Source organism: Leopardus geoffroyi, chromosome A1 (assembly GCF_018350155.1).
Source record: "Leopardus geoffroyi isolate Oge1 chromosome A1, O.geoffroyi_Oge1_pat1.0, whole genome shotgun sequence".
NCBI lineage: Eukaryota > Metazoa > Chordata > Mammalia > Carnivora > Felidae > Leopardus > Leopardus geoffroyi.
The window spans coordinates 109,747,594-109,769,080 of NC_059326.1; the positions used below are offsets into that span (position 1 = coordinate 109,747,594).

Below are 21,487 nucleotides of genomic sequence, written 5' to 3' on the forward strand. Positions count from 1 at the left end.
GTTGATTACGGGATCTAGATAAAGGAGTTAAATTTTCATGATCATATCAGCTTTTGTAGCCTGCAGAAATCTGTGCAAAGTTCATCCAGCATTTTAAGTTTATACAGAGGGAAAGGACTGGGATTGATAATGACACTGCAAGCCATATAATAACTGTAACCAGACCAAATAAGGGCAAAAAAGTGGGGATTTGGGAAAGGACTTCGGAATGAGATCATGGTGCTACTATATAAGCAGACGGTTTGATAGAGTGAGGAAGGACCCTAAAATTTCAGACAATTTGGACTTACAAGTGAATTTTAATGGTAGTTTTATATCAAAAGCACATTAAGATTAGAAAAATGCTTGAGGGGCTGCTTGGGTGGCTCAGTCAGTTGAGCGTCCAGCTCTTGGTTTTGGCTCAGGTCATGGTCTTACAGCTCATGAGTTTATGAGTTCATGAATTTACAGTTCATGAGCCCCTTGTTGGGCTCTGCACTGGCAGCATGGAGCCTGCTTGGGATTTCTTTCTCCTTCTCTGCCCCTCCTTGGCTTGCTCTTTCTTTCTCTAAAAAATATAACTATATATAATTTATTTATATGTAATATAACAAAAATTTTTTTAAAAAGGGAAAATTCTTGGGGCGCCTGGGTGGCGCAGTCGGTTGAACGTCTGACTTCAGCCAGGTCACGATCTCGCGGTCCGTGAGTTCGAGCCCCGCGTCAGGCTCTGGGCTGATGCCTCAGAGCCTGGAGCCTGTTTCCGATTCTGTGTCTCCCTCTCTCTCTGCCCCTCCCCCGTTCATGCTCTGTCTCTCTCTGTCCCAAAAATAAATAAACGTTGAAAAAAAAAAAAGGAAAATTCTTGAGGATAAAAGGAGACTAAATTATGCTCTACTATTTTTTAAATAGTATTTCTTATATTTATACTGTATTTGTGATTAAACAAAGTTAAACAGATTTTCTATAGGACTTTCAGTGTCTTTAAAATGGGAATATTTGATGAGGGAGCATAAGGCACGCTGAGAACAAAGCACAAGCTAGCACTTTCACCCACCTCCTCCCCCCCCCCCCCCATAACCAGGTGGGATGTGTCTGATATTCCTCAGGCACTCCTGGCTCCCCAAGAACAAAGAAAGGAAAGAAAACAAATGGTTAATTGATAGATTGATAGAGATCACAGTCATGTAGGACATGAGTCTCCATCAGTTTACAAATATCTGTAAATTACAAGAAAAAGGCAATCTTATCAATAGCCTTATCTCCAGAAACCTATCGACTCAGTTTCCTGGATCCCCAACATCACCCTCCCACATAGTGATATGGAGAACAAAGGCAAGAAGGAAATGGCAGGTAACATTGAATTTCTTTCTTTCTTTTTTTTAATTATTTATTTTTGACAGAGAGAGAGAGACAGAGCATGAGCGGGGGAGGGGCAGAGAGAGAGAGAGGGAGACACAGAATCTGAAGCAGGATCCAGGGTCCGAGCTCTCAGCACAGAGCCCCATGCGGGGCTCGAACTCACAGACTGCGAGATCATGACCTGAGCCGAAGTCGGATGCTCAACTGACTGAGCCACCCAGGCGCCCCTGAATTTCTTTATAACCTGCAGTCCATTGACAAATACTTGAGGCAAATACAGAGTATAACATTTCTCGAGGAAACCCCTACTGTCCTAATGTTAATGCCTTAATAGAGGAAAAACCACCTTAGCTGGGAAATAGCAAGGCCTCAGGTATCTTAGGAGTCCTCTTAAGCATATCAAAGTCCTTCTGGAGGCCTTCCCTTTGCCTTTTACCTCCCCCAAGTCCATAGTATATAACCAGTCATTCCAATGCAGCTCTTTCTGCCCATGGGTCCTGTCCCCGTGCTATAATAAAATCACCTTTTTGCACCAAAGACTTCTTCAAGAATTCTTTCTTGGCCATCAGCCCTGAACCCCCACCACCCCAAAACCCCATCAATATTAATCTATTATTATCTGATGGAACACTATCCCATGGAACACAGTTTGGGAGAGGCTGGTTAACCTAATGTTAAAAAGGCACAACCCAATTCAACCATCATATGTAACAAAAATACTGAAAGGAAGAATGTGTTCTAAAATGTAAACAGTGAATGATACTTGTTGAATCATTTCTCTTACTCTTTTTTCTTACTCTTTTGTGTTTCCATGTTGACTTTAATAAGACTTTACAAAGAACATGTACTGAAAGAAAAGAGTGATATAGTTGTAGGAGACCAATGTTGATGTCAGGAGTTTTGAAAGCTGTGTCACCAGTTCCTTAACCTGGTCTCAGGTCTCAGTTTTCTCATCTATTAAACAGGAAAGTAACATCTACCTAATGGGTAGATCTACCCATCTACCTAATATCCCAGAATAGCCTCTATTCATCTACTATGAAGATTAATTGAATTATGATATCCAAATCATTCAGCACAATGTCTGGCACATGGTGTAGGATCTAGAAATGATGTAATTACCACTATTAGGGAGTTACTAGAATTTTAGAGTTTAAGAAAGGAGTACTGGTTTGGTTAAGGCACTGGTCCACTCACTGTGATATAAAGGGTGCTGGAAAATACCATTATCAGAGCTTGTAGGTTCCTCCTGAAGGAAAGAATTCCAGAAGCTCCCCCAGAGTGTAGGACAGGATTCCATTAGACACTTGGCAGGGGAGATGATGAATTCCCAACTGAGAACTTCTTGTCTCATGGTGGGCAGTTAATGAACACTGTATATTTAAAACAAACATCTTCTTGATTGCTTAGAACCAAATTTGATCATCGTACCAAAGAAAAGAATGCAACAACTTCCTTCTTTTAAAATTCTCAAGATGCTTTGCTGAATCGAAGTAACTTGTGTTTCAACCACAATGCCTTCAACAAGAAATGTTTTGGCAACTTCATTGCTTCACAATTGTGATTCTTGGAAACTTGTCATTTTAGATTGCTTGGAATTCTTAAATACCTTTTTTCTGACTTCATTTACTTAAATATCCCAGAATAGCCTCTTGAACTATAAGTTAGATGATCCAGGAAACTATTTATAGCAGGATGAGTACTCTCTGTGACTGATGTTATGTTTTATTTTGAGAAGGACAAATCATTAAAAAGATAGATAGGGCCCATGGTATTTTAAACTGAAAGCAGGGCCAAGGCAAATAAGGTAGGTAGATATGAAGGTGGAACATAAAAAGTTATGGATGTAGTACTTTTTTGCCAGTTTAGTTAAAGCCTGGGGAGGTCTCCCACAGGAAGGAAGTCAGAGACAGAGTCCATAACCCAGACCTAGTGATAGTTTAGGTAGAAAATCACTTCAGCCTATGGCAGTCTGGCCTCTGTTTGCCCAGTGCTTACAATCCAGAGCAGACAGGCAGAAGACTTTTTGTCATCACAAAGGCCAATACTGTTCTTGGTGTCACTGATATCCTCCTATGTAGGAGAAAAATATAAGAAAAAGGAAGGTCAAAGTCAACCTTTAAAAAAATTTTTTTTCTAAGGTTTATTCATTTTTTGAGAGATAGAGAGCAAGTGGGGGAGGCGCAGAGAGAGAGAGAGGGAGACACAGAATCTGAAGCAGGCTCCAGGCTCTGAGCTGTCAGCACAGAGCCTGATGCTTGGGCTCAGACTTACAAACCGTGAGATCATGACCTGAGCCAAAGTCAGATGCTTAACTGACTGAGCCACCCAAGCTCTCCAAGGTCAACCTTTTTTTCTTGTTTTTACTTTTTATGGTGGTAAAATACACAAAACATAAAACTAACATTTTAACCATCTTAAAGTATACAAATCTTTGTATACAAATTTGTATACAAAGTATACAAATACAAATGCCGAAAAGTAGCATTAAGTATATTTGCATTGTTGTGTGGCTACACCCATCAACAGAACTTTTCACCATCCCAAACTGAAACTTGTACCCATTAAACAATAACTCTCCATTCCCCCCTAATCACAAGCCCTTGCTAACCACTATTCTATTTTGTTTCTATGAATTTGCCTATTTTGGTTTTTGAGGGGTGTCCTGATTGGATTGGGGCCACCAAATGTGGGGCAACCTGCTCAGGAAGAGGCCTGTGGCATGGTCGGTGAAAGAATTCACCCAAGGCAGAGCAAAGGAGATAGAAGTTTATTGAATACACTGCAAAGGAAGTGGTGGGCAGGACAGCAAAGCAGAGACTGTCTGCCAAAAGGCAGTGGGGGTGGAGGGCTATAGTTAAAATGGGAAGATAAGGAGGCATGAGAACATGTAGAATTTTCCTTTTCTGGTACTTGTGCCCAGGTATAAGTAACCTATTGGTCAACTAGGGCTTATGGATATTTTGATGTGGGTCCCCTAAAGGACATGTTTGTATTCAGCCAGGGGTCACTGTGGGCCCTTTTACCTTAAGCAGGTTTCCATTGTTCAAGTTGTTTTTCTGAATGCAGCCTCTAGTTTTCTCATATAAATTGAATCGTACAAAATTTGTCCTTTCCTGTCTGGCTTCTTTTACTTGGCATATTTTTTATTCCATTTTACTTTTCATGGTTATAAAGGGCTGTTTTTATTTTGGAAAATGTTAAAAAAAAAAAAAAAAAAGAAGAAAGAAAACCATTTACCTATGTATTTTAAGTATACACACAAAAAACTCCAGAATGGTCCTTAGACATATAGGAGTTAAACACAAATTCTGATTGAGTAACAACTATGAAGATTTCACCCAACATTTAGAAAACGTGTTCTCTAATGCAGGGGAATAGTAAGTATACCAGTCTCAAGGATTCTTCTCTGATGAAGGAAGCAACTGCTGAAAGCTTTTATTCAAAGTACCGGTGCTATAGATGCAAAAAAATCAACAACTCCCCCAATACTACTTCAAAATAAACATACCAAACTTGATTTTCACTAGAATGTTATTTCAACATTCATTCCAATATAAATACATATGAGAAGCAACACAAACAATTATTGAGCTTCATCATCTGGACAAGAATGCCAAGGTAGTCTCTCTTCATGAAAGGCAATTATAATGTGAGGATGCTTCATATTTACATCTTTTGGCATAATGTTTAAAAAATTTTTTTTTGTTTAACATTTTTATTCTTGAGAGAGACAGAGCACGAGTTGGGGAGGGGCAGAGAGAGAGGGAGACAGAATCTTAAGCAGGCTCCAGGCTCTGAGGTGTCAGCACAGAGCCCGATGCAGGGCTCAAACCCACAAATTGTGAGATCATGACCTGAGCCGAAGTCGGATGCTCAACCAAATGAGCCACCCAGGTGCCCCTGGCATAATGTTTATTTTTTTATTTTTTTTTATTTAAAAAAAAAATTTTTTTTTTTTCAACGTTTATTTATTTTTGGGACAGAGAGAGACAGAGCATGAGCGGGGGAGGGGCAGAGAGAGAGGGAGACACAGAATCGGAAACAGGCTCCAGGCTCTGAGCCATCAACCCAGAGCCTGACGTGGGGCTCGAACTCATGGACCACGAGATCGTGACCTGGCTGAAGTCGGACGCTTAACCGACTGCGCCACCCAGGCGCCCCAAGCATAATGTTTTTTTAAAGTTCATTCATGTTGTAACATGTAATACAGTTTTGTTCCTTTTTACGGCTAAATAATATTCCATTGCATGCATACACCATGTTAAAAATCCATTGTTCCATCAGTGGTTATTTGGTTTGTTTTCACCTTTTGGCTTATTGTGAATAATGCTATGAACGTGGGTGTAGAGTATCTGTTCATCTCTGCTCTTTGTTGAAAGGCTCTTTTTGGGCTGCCTGGGTGGCTCAGGTCATGATCTCACCTTTTGTGGGATCCAGCCATTGGGTTCTGTGCTGACAGTACAGAGCCTGCTTGGGATCCTGTCTCTCCTCTCTGCCCCTCCCCTGCTCTCTCTCTCTCAAAATAAATAAATAAACTTAAAAAAAAAAAAAAAACTTGCTGCTTCTGCTCCCATTACCCACTACTTCAACCTCCCACCCCAGGTAGCACCCAGTACTTGTTTTTATTTAAAAAAATTTTTTTTAATGCTCATTTATTTTTGAGAGATAGAGAGACAGAGTGTGAGCTGGGGAAGGGGCAGAGAGAGAGGGAGACACAGAATCCGAAGCAGGCTCCAGGTTTCAAGCTGTCAGCACAGAGCCCGACGCCAGGCTGGAAGCCACAGGCAGTGAGACCATGACGGGAGCCGAAGTCGGACGCTCAACCGAGGGAGCCACCCAGGCGCTCCCACAGTACTAGTTTTTAAAGACAAAACCCATTTGGTTTAGCCAAAACGTAAGAACTGTGCGGCAATTTGCAAGTGTAAAGGCAAACAATCTGGCCTTTGGGCATGGCTCCAGGAGACTGAGGTGTGCGTGTGTGTGTGTGGGGGGTGCAGATTTGAGAAAATGTACTTTCTTCTTGGCTCATTCATTAAATGGTCCAATTGTTCTAGCTTTGAGATTGAGATCTTCTACTCAGGCTAGGTTCCAACAATACAGAAGTTCTTGTAGTTCTCAGCAACCCAGACTCTATTGCTGTTTTTGTTTTGTTAACAACTTGAAAGCAGACTTTTGCTTTTCTGCAAAGTCCTAGTCTCCGCCACTTTGTGCATAACAATTTCCACTTCCATCCCTTTTACTTTTTTTGGTTATCCTTGTGACCAGTTTTGGATTCAGGTTTGGGGGGGGGCGGTTTGAAAGATTACACACTTAACACCCTTAAGGAAAAAACATGAAATGAATAATGACCAAAAAAAATCACAACACATTACTGAAGACTTGGAGGTCCAGATTACACTGCTGAGATCTCTTCAATCAATTCATCAGAAATGCTTATTGTACAGGGCTGGTTTCCGATGGCACGCTGGCTTCCCGTCCTCAATCTGATACACTGCGGAAATGAGGGGTTCTAAAGTGAGATTCCTTAGCCTCGACTAAGGAATCCTGTCACTTAGTAGTTGGTCTGAACGGACCTAGGTAGCGTGTCATTCATCCGTGTCCCTCGCATTTAGCTCAGGACAGGTGCTTGGAATGTGCTGGAGATTTCAAGATTTAAGTCACGTAGGTTCCTACAAAATGGTGAGGCACGGCTGAGTGAAAAAACCACCGCGGTGGTACTGAGAAGATTCCTGCCCTTCGCCGGACAGGGCGCGGTCCTGGACTTCAACAGAGCCCCTGCCAAAGGCCCTGCTCAGGGCCGCATTTCAAGGGCTTCCGTGTCCTCTATCGACTGACCTACACCGAGGGGAGCAGAGAAGGCTCTCTGGATTTCGAAGATTAGTTTGCGCTCCCATTTGGGGGCGCAACACGTCCCACAACCGGAAGCTTCTTTGATAAAGAAAAACGGCGGAAGTAGACCAACGGCGCCTCCTCAGTATTTTGCCCCATGCTGGCTCTCCTACTTTCTTCTGGAAGGGGAGGTGCCCCAGTGCTCTTTGCCGCCGTGGGGAGTCGCTGCGGCGGGTTCCGTGCGCAGTCTCAATTGGCTTCCCAAGCATCTTTCCGCCGCTCTGTCCCTTCCGAGGTTCTCGTGCCTGGACGTGACGTCCGCTTGTCGCAATTGGGGGCGGAACCTCAGAAGGAAAGGCGTCTGAGCCGGCGTCTCGCGAGAACATTCCTTTCCTTCGCAGTTCTCGCGCTACAGCTTCACTCTCGTCGCGACGAGATCTTTCGAGATCTTCTCCGCCCCCGCTACCGGCGCCCTCCTCTGCGGCCGCTGAGCCGGAGCCGGCCTGAGCAGCGCTCTCCGCTGCGGCTTCCTTCCCACATCTAGGCGCTCGCGAGGACACCCTCCCGTTTCCCGCGAGTCCCCATCCCCTGGCCCACGCGGCTCGCTCTCCACGCGCCAGCCCCGCCGGGGTCCGTGTCCTGTTTCGCTGGCCGGACCTGGGCTCGAGCCCGAACTGTAGCTGGCGCCATGTCGGTGGTGGGCATAGACCTGGGCTTCCAGAGCTGCTACGTCGCTGTGGCCCGCGCCGGCGGCATCGAGACGATCGCTAACGAGTACAGCGACCGCTGCACGCCGTGAGTGTGGGCCGGTCCGGCCGCGTGCACGCGGAGGGGGTGGGTGGGAGGTAGCGCCTGCTCTGGTCGGAGACCCTCGCGCCTTGGGAAACGCGGGCCGGGGAATCACCTCCGTTTCGAACCGAGGCCCCGGTGGGTAAGGAACTCCCACTGGGTGTCAGGTCACAGTGGCCGCGGCTCGCCGTGAGTGTCTGCGCCAGCGGCGAGGCCTTTTTCCACTGGCCTGCCGGTTGAGCGAAGGCTGTGAGTGGGTACTCGTACCAGCGGAGGGTATGGGTAGGACCTGGAGGGGAGGCAGGCTTGGGATGTATAGTGGACCGAGTTCTTTCTTTAGAGGCCAGAGGCAGGCCCAGGGCGTAGTAGCGTATCTTAAGCCCACCACAGAGTTCGGAGCTTGGCAAACAGCAGGCGCCTAATAAAAGTTAGTTGAATTGTACGGGATCCGGTGTCTGCCGGCCGTCTGAAGATGGAGCGGCCAGAATCCCACGTGAGTGGGGGCGGGGCAGCACCCGGAAGAGGGAGCCGGGGCACCAGAGGCTCGGGCTCTGGTTGGAACCGACAGCGGCCAGAAAGTACTTAAAATCAGTGTCTTCTTGATGCTTCTACATTCGCATTGGTTTTTCACTTCGTTTTAGTATATGGAACTATGTTGGGTCATTCTCTTTCATTCTGTGCGCATCCACACCTAACAGCGTTCCACTTTCACAGTTAATGCATTCCAACCAGGGTGTTGGCCGCAATTGTTAATGAATGACTCAGGGGTTCACTTTGACTTTTAGAATCTATAGTAAGTTATGGGACCAGTATAGACACAGCTCTAAAAAATCCTGACTCACTCAGGTTTTTCCTTGGTTAAAGAGCCTGGTTGTTGACCGTAGAGATACTTTTCAATCCATTGTTTTCTTCTGGGACAAAATCTTTTAAGAAGCCTATTATTTTCTAGGTTATCTTATTTGCCAGGTGGCCCTTTGAGGGCTTCTGTTCCAAGGCCGATTTTTCACCCTAACTTTTGTCACCTTTCAGCAGATTGGTAGCCAAACTAGATTGCTCTGTCCACTAGTCTGATCTTTGCTGCCCAGGGCTCACACTTCCACTTGACCAGTTTCTGCCCCTTGTTTTTTTTCTTTTTTTTTTTTTTTTTTAAATTTTCTTTTTTCAACGTTTATTTATTTTTTGGGGGACAGAGAGAGACAGAGCATGAACGGGGGAGGGGCAGAGAGAGAGGGAGACACAGAATCGGAAACAGGCTCCAGGCTCCGAGCCACCCGCCCAGAGCCCGACGCGGGGCTCGAACTCACGGACCGCGAGATCGTGACCTGGCTGAAGTCGGACGCTTAACCGACTGCGCCACCCAGGCGCCCCTGCCCCTTGTTTTGTCTAGACCAGGCACTTGCCTGAAAACCCGTCCCAGGTCCTAAAATGTGGTTTGATGGCCCTTTCTCGATTTGTTCATAGTTTATAACAGCTTTATTGAGATATAACCCACGTACGGTACGGTCAACTCACTTAAAGTGTACAGTTTGATCGTTTTTAGAGTAGTCCCAAAACTGTGCCGTTGTCCCCACAATCAATTTTAAAACATTTTCATCCCTCCAAAAAGAAATCCTGTATTCATTAGTTGTCAGACTCCTTCCTATTTTTACAGTTTTTAACAGTGGTTTTTATGTTTTAATTTGTCATTCCAGGAAAGATACCGTGTAGTATTCTTCCCAAGGCATTGAAGTTTTTGTTTTTGACTATTTAAGCATCAGTTTTCTATTTGATACTGTCTTCTCTAGATCCAAGTTTTCTTCATTTGTAAAGATAGTGCACTGAGTCACATTTTTAACTTTTTGGTCCTTTCTTGCCTAGTTTTGAACATGATTTCTCTCCAGGGAGAATTCCCTATATTGGAAGGAATAGTGTTCCTGAAGTTTCTTTCAGACTGTTATCTTAGGCTTTTATTTTTTTTTTAATTAAAAAAAAAAAGACAACAGCTACAACAGTTTTACCATGAATTCCATTGTTTGGAATGAAAAGGGTTGCTTTAAGAAAAAAAAAGATTAAACAAACCAAGGGCTGATGTGCTGTGGGTGGGGGGATGGGTTAAATGGGTGATGGGCATTAAGGAGGGCCCTTTTTGGTTTGAGCACTGGGTTATGTGTAAGAGATGAATTCCTGGGTTCTACTCCTGAAGCCAAGACTATAGTGTATGTTAATGAAATTGAGAATAAAAAAACAAAGAAAAAAGATTAGTCTTTCCAAATTGGAATTAATTTTGCCTCAAAGACTAGGTGATGGGTGACCAGATACATCATGTAACTATGATAAAATACTGTCTAGATACTTTTGAGCAATTAAAAAAAAATTTTTTTTTTAAAGTTTATTTTTGAGAGTGAGAGAGAGAGTGCAAGCAGGGAGGGGCAGAGAGAGAAGGAGACACAGAATCCAAAGCAGGTTCCAGGCTCTGAACTGTCAGCACAGAGCCCGACACGGGGCTCGAACCACAAACTGTGAGATTGTGACCTGAGCCGAAGTTGGATGATTAACAGACTGAGCCACCCAGGCACCCCTTGAGTGATTTTTTTTTAATCTGTTTTCCCCATATTTTATATTTTTCAGGAACTTCTAGGGATATCATACGTTTTGAACTAGGATTTTGCTTAGCTTAAAGTTCTTTCTTGGTGTCCCAAAGTAGAAGGTGGGAGTGGAAAGGTTGATTTTTTTTTTTTTTTTTATAGTAGTTATGGAAAAATGGATTTTTGTCTCAGGCACACAGAGAGTATGATGTAGGTTTGCTTTAATGTGATAGTGGAAATGAGATGCAATTTTTGGAGAGTTGGCTATTTTGGAATTACCTCATTTCAAATTGTAGGTGTAACAGTATTTGGAATCAGTTTTGGAGGATCCAGTTAACTTTTGTCCAGAAGAGACTCTTGCTTTTCCACCAAATACAGGCTTTCTAAATTAAAAAAAAAAAAAAAAAAATTTTTTTTTTTTTAACATTTATTCATTATTGAGAGACAGAGAGACAGAGCACAAGCATGGGAGGGGCAGAGAGAGGGGAAGACACAGAATCCGAAGCAGGCTTCAGGCTCCAAGCGGTCAGCACAGAACCTGACATGGGGCTCGAACCCATGAGCAGTGAGATCATGACCTGAGCCAAAGTCGGACACCCAACCGACTGAGCCACCCAGGTGCCCCAGGTTTTCTAAATTTTAGGAAATATTGAGTGCCTCCTATATCTCAGCTATTGTGCTAAGCCCTGGAGGTACTCTGGACAAATAAATAGGATCCTGCCGTCATGGGCATGGGTGATGGGGAAAAAAACAGATGCTAAACAAACAAGTCACTACTAACTGTGGTAAAGGTCTAGATAGGAAAGTATAGAATATGATGATGAGGCCTGGGTGGGGACACCTAATTTAAATTGGATGTGTGGTGGGGATGGAAGATACTCTTAAAGAAGTGCAATGTAAGTTAGGCCCTGGAGGATGAGTAGAAATTTACATGGAGGTGGTGGGTGGGTCTAAGGAAGAGCTGATCCAGGAGCTGATCCAGAACAAGTGATGAAGACCTGAAGCATTTAAAAGAGCTTGGTACACTTGCCTGAGAAGATCATAACTACTCTTGAGCCGTTTGAGAGAATGTTGTGAGATAGATGGACTGGAGTGAGGCAGGACTTTGTAAATTATGTTAAAGGGTTTTTATTTAGGTGCAGTAGGAGTTGATAGAATTTAAATTTTAAAAGTATGATTGCCTTTTTTTTGTGGAGAATGGATTTATCTGAGAAGGGGAAGAGAAGAAGCAGGGTGTTACTTAGGTTATTGCAGTATTATTCCATGGGGGAGTTGATGTTGCTCTCCACTAGTATCGTATCATGCGGGGGGCAGTGTGGGTGGCTTTGAGATAAATTTTGGAGTTTTAAATTAGGAGCATCCAAGTTGATGTTGATCATAGGCTTTGGAATAAGATGAAAAGCTTATTTTTATATTTAGTGGGATTATTACAGTAGAAAGGGTACAACCTTAAAGCTCTGGAAAGAAAATGTTACTGGAGTGCCAAACATTATGAAAGAATTGGGCTATACTTTCCAAAAAGAACAGTGTATAGGATAGAAAAATGAATTACTTATGAAATAATTTCTTTGTGTGAATTGTTTATATGACCCTTTTTGTGGCCCTAGTTCCTAATAAAACATTAGAAATATTAGAAATTTGAAGAGACCAAATTGTCTATTATTAGCTGCCTTTGAGAGAGCAAAAGCTGAAAGTATGTACTTTCTGGTTAACTGGGAGATCAATAATTGATACTTGTGCGAGGAAAGTATTCCTATGAAGTTCTTGTTTTTGCATGTTATGTAGAGCTAATTATAGCAGGTGGATCTTGGATCTTTTGGATTCAAAGAAAAGGCAAGTTATTTTGTTAATTAAAGTTCAGACTGCTTATCCCATTTACCCTCTTATGTTGAATTGCAGAAATCATGAAAATAGTTCCTTAGAATCACTAATGAGCTAAAGTACAATTTTGTATACAAAGTGGGTAGACTATTTGACAGGAACTTTATGCCATTAGGTTCTAAATTAAAAAAAAAAATTTTTTTTTAATGTTTATTTTTGAGAGAGAGGAGCGAGTGGGGGAGGGGCAGAGGGAGACACAGAATCTGAAACAGGCTCCAGGCTCTGAGCTGTCAGCACAGAGCCCAAGGTGGGGCTCGAACCCATGAATTGTGAGATCATGACCTGAGCCGAAGTCAGCACTTAACCAGCTGAGCTACCCAGGCACCCCTGAATTGGGTTTTCTACATTAAAACATTGTTTTTCTTGACTTAACAAGATACATGTTTGTTGTAACAAAAAAACACTATGTTGCTAAAGTTTCTTGTCGTTCTCATTATTTGTTATTTGTTGTGTATCCTTGTATACCTTTTTTCCAGACTTCTGCAAATATACATAGGGGAGTGGGTGTGTTTAAACAAATAGGATCATACTATATTTTGTAAAATTTCTACCCATTTTTTTAGACATCCATAGATAGGAATCTACCTTCTTAAATGTGTAATTATAAAAAAAAATTATTTATTTTGAGAGGGAGAGAGAGAGAGAGAGGGTGCTAGTGGGGTAGGGGCAAAGAGAGGGGAGAGAGAATCCCAAGCAGTCTTTGTGCTCTGCTCTGAGCTGGACTTTGGGCTCAATGTAACCACCCTTAGATCATGACCTGAGCTGAAATCAACAGTCGGACGCTTAACCAATTGACCCACCCAGACGCTCCTGTACTTCTATTTCTGTTGGATAGAGTTCCAGATGTGAAATTGCTGGGGCATAGAATATGCAGTTGACCCTGTATATCAGTGTGGAGTTCAGGGGTGCTGACTTCTGTGCAGTCGAAAATCTGTATGTCAAAAAAGATTCCAATAACTTCACTACTAGTAGCCTACTGTTGACCAGAAGCCTTACTGATAACGTAAATGGTCGATTAACACTTAATTTTGTATATATGTTCTATTTAAAGTAAGTTAGGCAAAAGAAAATCTTACTAAGATCATAGAGGAAATACATTTATACCACTGTATTGTATCAAAAAATCCATGCATAACTGGACCCACACATTTCAAACCTGTGTTCAGGGGTCAGCTGTATATGCTTAAAGTACTGCTGCCAGGATACTTTACACAAATTATAAAGGATTAATTTGTAACAGGAAGATAAGTGATTTCTCTCACTGGAATTGTGAGGATTGTAATGAGTTAAAACTATGCAACGTTTTTAGGATAAAGCCAGACACAGTAAATATTGCCAAGTATTTTCTAGTATTGCTGTTACTACTGTATTTTTTTAATTAATCCTATTCATTAGTGGATTATGTTAGGATAATAAAATGAAGCTATTGAAGTTTGCCTTAAGGGTTCATAATTTGCAGCTTTTAATGTGCAAATCTTAATGCCTCAAGAATTTGCTCTGTTGGGGGCTCCTGGGTAGCTCAGTAGGTTACTTGTCTGACTCTTGATCTTGCTCAGGTCTTTATCTCAGGCTCATGAGGTTAAGCTCCACTTTGGGCTTCACACTGGGTGTGGACTTTACTTAAAAAAGAAAAGGGGTGCCTGGGTGGCTCAGTTGGTTGACTGTTCGACTTCAGCTCAGGTCATAATCTTGCTCAGGTCATGATCTCATGGTGAGTTTGAGCCCTGTACGGGCTCTCTGTCAGCACAGAGCCTCCTTCGGATCCTCTGTCCTTCCTCTCTGCTCCTCCCCTGCTTGAGTTTTCTCTGTCTCTGTCTCTCTCTCTCTTTCAAAAATAAACTTTACAAAGTACATTAAGAAAAAGAATTTGATGTGCTTTGAGAGTAGTGTATCGTTTAAGTGTGAGCTGTTTGGTCTGTTAGATGTTAATTTTGGAGGTACTTTCTAGTTCAGGGGTAAGAGGATAAGCAGTAGCAGAGGATAGATAAGTAAGCAGAGGATAGATAGTCTGATTAATCTCTTCCATGATGCTTTTGCTTAAATCTATTATTTGATAGTCTAAAGACTATTATGGATTCTGTGATAAATTCATTTTCTTATATTGGTTAAGAAAGCGAATTAGAGCAACAGCTGTTTTAATATCCTGAGCAGTTCTACACATTCTTATAAACATGAAACTGCCTTTTAAGGATCTGTGTTGATTGCAGCTGTTCATAACATCCCATTTAGAATGTGCATAAATATTTGGTCAGTAGTGTTTCTTACCCAGGAAGGGGAGAATGATGTTATTCTCTGGCCTAAAAAAAGATGGTTATTTCTAGGACTTAACTATTAGAACAGGGGAGTCTTGAACTTAATTTGAATTAATTTCATGTAAAGCAACCTGTAATTGGGAGTGGAGGAAAAGTAATGTCAGTCAAGTAGCCAAGTCTCTGTTTTTAGCAGCACTGACTTGGAGTTGTGTGGCATAGAGAGGAAGTACAAGATAAAGATTCCTGCTGCCTAGAGGTGTAACCATTCTAGGTGGAAACACGAATGAGATAAAGCAGTAGTAAATAGCATAAGAGAACAGTTGGGGACAGGTTATTAAGTACAGACTTAAGCTATCAGTGCAGAGGAGAGGTTGCATGCCTGGGGGATGGAGTGATGAGGAAAGGCAGGGATGGGGCTTGAGCACATAGGATTGAAACACATGGAGGAAAGGATTGGGATGGTCTAAGTGAAGGTTTAGAAGTGGGAATAAATTTAATGGTTTTGGTAGGCAGTATGAGAAGCAGATATATATGGGACTTGGAGCCTGGTGGTACTGATTTGGAATCTTAGATGCTGATATTTACCAGTTATGTTTCAGGGCGCATTAACTTCTTTTATAAAATTGGGTCCATAATAGTTCTTTTCTCCGAGTACCTGGGAAAATCAAGTGTAGAATGCTTACTTAGTACACTGCCTGGCATATGAAAGGTGTGGGAGCTTGACCTGTTCGGCTGAAGGAGAGGCTTCCTGCCATAGATAAAGATTGGGTGCAGGCTCTGTGCAAATTTTGGAAGTTCCTGGTGAGTGGGGAGTGGTAGATATGTTTCTTTTTAATAGCTTGTTCTATCCTTGTTCCATGTAAAAATCCTAGTGGGGTGATTCGGCCCGTGAATGTTGTTCAGATGGTGTGTTGAGGAGAAACAAACTGAATTTCAGCTTATGTGTTTTTTAGGACCTATTATATTTATTAGACTTCCGTAGGAGTATTTAATTAAATGCTAATAGTGGCCATTCCTGGTGGGGATGGTGGTTGTGGATTTACAGATGTTTATTTTCTTTGCCATACTTTGTTTTCTAATTTTCTGCAATAAGCTTACTCTAATTAGAAAGTAGTGGACTAGGTTCTCGAACAGGCCCTAATATTTGACTTAGTCTCTTGGGGCTTTCTTCACATGTGAATATTAGGTTACTTGGCATAAGCTTTTATTTTTAAAATCCTTCGATTTGTGCTGTTTGGCATATTGACCCCCATTCATTTGTTCTTTTTGAATGGAAGTAGGGCTTTTTATTCCTCCTAGGTAGATGATTTTGAAGATGGCTGACTGGATTTTAATGGATAGCTTGAGAAGGTGAAGCAGAACTTTTATAGCAAATTAGTTTGTATATTTTTAAATAAGACTCAAACCAGGGCTTCACTGGAGCTATAATAATAGCTAATATTATTTATAATGTACCAGCCTCTGATATAAGCCCTTTAAAAGTGGATCACCACATTTAACCTTGGTAACAGGTATGAGGTAGGTGCTGTAATTTTCCCCATTTTATTCATTTTTTTTCCGATCTGCATTCTAATTCCAGGTTTATTCAACACATTCCTTTCACTCTACACAGTAAAGTATAAACACCACAGTGCCCCAAATGCTACAAGTTATAAAACTCAAAAACAAAATTTACAGTACTGACTGTATAATAAAAGCCAGAAAGTACTGTACATATTGCCAAGGTAACCTGCAAAAGACCCCCCCATGAATAACAGCTGCAGTAGAGGGGTCCGTGCAGTTATGACTCTGCAGAGCTGGCTCTCAACTTGTTCACCAATTTCAGAGAGAAATGCAGACCTGGGATGTGGGTGTGTGTGCATGAGTACATGTAAAAATAGAACCATTTTCGGGAACTAACACGGAGTGTTTGACCCTAGACATTGGAAGAGGACTGGAGCAGGGGAGCAGGGCCAGGCTAGCAGGAACAGCAGCTGCTCAAAAGTGCGTTCCTTCCTGAGAGATCCTGCAGACCAGTAAGCAAGGGCATGACCAGGCCACCAGATTAGACCTCCGTCATTTGTGGATATGAAAATCATACCCCCAGGCTGGGGCCGCACTGCTACCCTGCTTGTCCTTGATGGCTTTGCCACTAAAGTGACTCTCTCATGAGCTCCTGAAAACTGGAGAGCATCTTTATGGGCACAACCCCAAACCAGTAATACTCCTGCAACTGGAACTCTGCTGTCAGAGGAAATGTCTCAGTTGCTGTTGTTTGGGCCAACCTTGAATAAGGAATTTCTTTCCTCCCTACCAATCCTGTTTTGCTTAGAAAAGTGACAGAACTGAAGTGGATGGGATAGAAGTCACGGCACAGAGGTTCGGTGGCCCTATTTATCGGGAGGAGTTGGAGCTGGAGCAGCTCCTGTGGCCACAGCAGCCACCAGGGGAGTGACATCCCCGGCACACGGGGAGGCCTGCGCCTCAGGGAACTCTGTCTTTTTATCTGTGGGGGTGACTGGCACCACATGGTCGGGGGTGGCTGCATTCTTCTGGGAGGACTGAATCACCTGGGGGCGGCCTAGGCCAGGGAGCCAGCCCAGCTGTGCCAGTGATCTCTTGACCATTGATTTGTCCTTTGTCCAACACCTCGTTCATCTGGATTCTCAGACTCCATAGACGCTTAGCCTGTAGACAGATGGGGGTGCATCCTAGAAAGGATGTAGAGGTTGTAGAAACAAGCACGTTAATCATTTAAGTTTTCCCAGAGGTGGACAATGTCTCCATGATGTGGTCCGTGCTCACGTTCCTAGTGAGCCTTCTGATGTGCACTTGGGTTGGTTTAGGGGAAGGACTCTGCTTTTTCCTTTCCTTTGCACCTCTTTTGGGTGGTTTGGATTTCAAGTGGGAGCACCGTCTATTGTCGTGTCGATGCCTAGGTCTCTGTGAGCCAGAGGAGCTGCTGGAGCTGGAGCTGGAGCTGCAGGGCACGCTGGAACTTCCCCAGCAGCTAGATGCTAAAGAGGAGCAAGGGCCTCTGCTCACACCTGTGCTGGTGGTAGAGCTGGACCACGACCTGGTGTTGCTGCCACCAGAGGAAGCATGGAAGCACTGCATCTCTTCCAAGCTTTATTCCTGCGGTGATCATTCTCGCTAGACTACTTGGTGGCCCCTTTATCTTTAGAATGATCCTGGGACTTCTCGGCAGAGTGATCTTTGCTTTTGGTAGGAGAAGGAGCCGTCTTCTGCCACCGTGACCTTCTCCTGCTCTCCTCAGCTGTTAAGGCTGATGCCCTAACTTCCCCATTTTGGAGACGAGCAGATAGAATTTCAGAGATGTTAAGCGGCAGAGAGGTCATGCAGCTAGAACGGCGGAGAAGGGATTTGGACAGATCCATAATGATTATACGGATTCTAGAGTCTGAACTCTTCTTACTGCGCTTGTATTCAAACCAATAAAGTTGATGGCAAGGTGGAAAACCTAAGGATTTCTTTCTTTAGTGCAATGGGCTTACTATTAAAGAACTTTGTGGAGTGTAATTTGCTTTGTAGTGATAGGATATTGATGATTTTCTATGATATGCTAAGGAAAATGTGGACTTTCCACATACTTGCAGGAGTTATGCCTTGTTTGAGGTGTTAGTGCTGTATCATGTGGTGAAGATTGACATTCCAGTAGTGACATTTGATTGTTCTGTAAGAAGTTGTAACAGTAGTGTGTGTGTGTATGAGCCAAAAAAGGATGAATGCAGCTGACTCTTGAACAGTTTTAGGGGTTAGGGGTGACAATCCTTTGCATAGTCAAAAATCTCCTTGTAACTTGACTAATCAAAAACTTAACTATTAATAGTCTACTGTTGATTGGCAGCATTACTGAAAAACAGTCAACACATTTTATGCATTATATGTCTTATATTCTGTATTCTTAGAACAAAGTAAGCTAGAGAAAAGAATTGTCAGTAAGAAGATAATGAAGAGAAAATACATTTATAGTACTGTACTGTATCACAAAATACCCATAGTTCAAACCATTGTTGTTCAAGGGTCAACTGTAATTTGAACTGAGACCAACTTTTAGCTTTTTTAGCTTTTTTAGCTTTTTTAGCTTTTTTAGCTTTTCAAGATGTGCAAAACAGTTTTTTTTCTTTAATTTTCTTTAACATTTATTTATTTTTGAAAGAGAGAGAGACCAAGCACAAGCAGAGGAGGGGCAGAGAGAGAGGGAGACACAGAATCCAAAGCAGGCTCCAGGTTCTGAGTTGTCAGCATAGAGCCCTATGCAGGGCTTGAACCCACAAACTGTGAGATCATGACCTGAGGCAAAGTTGGACGCTTAACTGACTGAGCCACCCAGGCACCCCAAAAATTTTAGATCCCTGCCTCAAACCACATACAAGAAAAATTCCTGATTAGTCAAATATTTAAAGGTTTATAAGTTAAATTTCAAAATAAAACCATATATATTTACTGTTAAAGCAGATGTAGATTTTAAAAGTAGGTAAAAATGTTAACTGACTTCGAGAACATTACCTACGGCAGCTCTGTATAATAGAACGTTCTTTGAGGTGGAGGTGTTCTGTATTGCATAGCCCAAAGTCCAGCAAGTTTTAACCCAATTCTGGTAAGTTTTAAGAGGTAGAAATAAGATTAAGTTTTACTTGAAGGACATTGGGAAGGATTCACAGACAGAGTGGGTGATGCTTCTGGAGAATGAGTGAGATGCATATAGAAGGGCCAAGGCATTTCAGGTGGCAAAAGTGGTATGAGCAAAGCAGAAGGATTGGATGACTAACTTGTGTTGGGTCACTTTGCCTGAGATGCGGGTGGAAAATGGGGTTGGGGTTGGGTGGGTGAGAGGCCTTAAGTTCCACAGTTAAGGAACCTGGGCTTTATTTGTTGGTTATTGATTTTGTTTGGAAGATGATCACAAGCAAGACCACTTCAGAGTTCTCCAGGTAGAAGGGAAAATTAACCTTCAACAGGATATATAATGAAGTTGAGAAAATTAATGTTTTTTATTGTAAGACCCAGCGCTTGTTTTGAGGAAATGAAGGTTTGAAGAAAGGGCTGCAGGAAACAATGGAAGATAAATAATGTTGCCCTATAATTATGTTGGGATTGAGGTGTTGGTGTGATACACCTTAGAAATTCAGCTCTGGTGACATTTAGAAAAGATGTGAGTTTACCATTGTTAGGCTTAGGCTAGAAGGCCTTTTTGGAGTGGAGAGGGTGAATGGAGTGGATAAGATTATCATTAGCATTTTCTAAAGGGCCATATGGGCTGTGAGAGAGATATTTATGTAGTAATGAGGACATTTAAAAAGAAATTTTAGTGGCTAGTGTTATATATATGCAGAAAAGCTAAGCTTGTTTCTAGGAGGCTACATCCAGCACATTCTAGTCCTGCAGAGTTTAGAGTTCAGAGCATATCTGAGGAGATCCTAGGCTATGCCATACTCCTACAGGGCACAGCTACCTTCAACTGCTCTGGGAGATCGGTTCACAGGGGTTCTTAACCTATAGGGTGGAAAGGGCCACCGAGGCACAGAAAGGCCCAGCCTCCTGGCAGATTGCACAGGGCTAGTAAGTTTATTAAAGTAAAAGAATTCTCAATAGGTCATTTAATATAGTCAGATTTGGACCAAGGCAATATGACTCCAGAGCTTAGTTACTCTAAATTGGAAGAACTAGGGGTCTAGGGCAGATAGAGAGGGTCCAAGGTAGGGTGTAAGGTATGGAGAAAGGATCTAGAGTCTCACTTCATTGCTTTTAAGTTGTGTGACCCCGGATAAGTTTACTTCACCTTTTTGGGCTCAGTTTCTTTTCCTATAAAAGAGGGATAAGATGGAACTCTTGAGAATTTAATGAGGTAATAAATGTAAACAGTTTGTATAATCATTGCTACTAAAGTTAACTTTTACTATATACAGGAGGACAGAAGTTCTCCAGGTTTATAGACTACTTGGTGAGGTTGTAAGCTGTTTGAAAAGGCAAGATGTATTAGTAAGGGGGTACATTACTTTGTGTTGGCATTTTGAGCCCCAGACTTGAAGAATAAGAGAATAGTGGAGATGGGCTGGTCCGCCTCTTGGTAGTATTGTGAGACAGATGGTTATCTCATCAGATTTGTGCTTCAAAGTCTAAATGACAGGGCTCCAGATGCCGCCCATTCTCATGGATAGTTGTACTCAATGGAGAGGGCAAAATCAGATTTACTGTGTGCTTTTACAAATGTGGTTTTTTAACCTCACACTCAGAAAACTTGCCTGCTCTGGTGATGTAATCCTGCCTGGACGTAATGTTGCAGTAAGGTTTGATGCTTAAATGTTTTTTCTTCTAGGGCTTGCATTTCTTTTGGTCCTAAGAATCGTTCAATTGGAGCAGCAGCTAAAAGCCAGGTAGAGTTGTTTTTTTTTTTTTTTTCCTAAAATGACTGACTTCTCTGTTTTGTCCATCTTTTCATTCAGCAGTTATTGGAGTGCCCTTTACGTGCCTAGTATGGCAGTCCCTAAGTGGACAGCTGAGAAAGACAGGTCTGATCTTAGTCTCCTGTGCTTGAGTGAGAAGCAAATAGCTTTTTAAAATGACATAAACGGTATAATCTGTTTAATGTAAGACACTAGGAGGTATTTTGCCCAGATCTTGTTTAAGCAAAGCTCACTTATTCCCATTTATTTTACGTGTTCCTTAAAGTCTGTCTTTTTGGGTCTTCATCTTACTCCGGCTTAGAGTCGTTGTTTGTAGACTTGATCTTGTTAATCAAGGTTCTTAAAGAAGGAAAGCATACTTGTAGAAGCACACTTGACATTAGTTTACTTTATTTACTTTACACCTGACATTCTTTGTTGG

The 21,487-nt window shown here is 42.3% G+C and overlaps 1 protein-coding gene and 1 pseudogene across 3 annotated transcripts in view; one reads left to right on the forward strand and one right to left on the reverse strand.

Annotated features, from left to right (window-relative positions):
• Positions 1-7,556: 7,556 nt before the first annotated feature.
• Positions 7,557-21,487, forward strand: part of HSPA4 (heat shock protein family A (Hsp70) member 4) — a 47,418-nt gene continuing 33,487 nt past the window's right edge. Inside the window, exons 1-2 of one of the 3 annotated variants that reach the window (XM_045488916.1) lie at positions 7,557-7,968; positions 20,979-21,036. In XM_045488916.1, the coding sequence (XP_045344872.1) occupies positions 7,862-7,968; positions 20,979-21,036 (165 nt within the window). In that variant the 5' untranslated portion in view covers positions 7,557-7,861. Of the gene's footprint in view, positions 7,969-9,690; positions 9,709-20,978; positions 21,037-21,487 lie in introns of those variants that run through there. The other 2 variants (XM_045488926.1, XM_045488937.1) reach the window with 2 other exon arrangements.
• Positions 17,033-18,036, reverse strand: LOC123580062 (annotated as a pseudogene).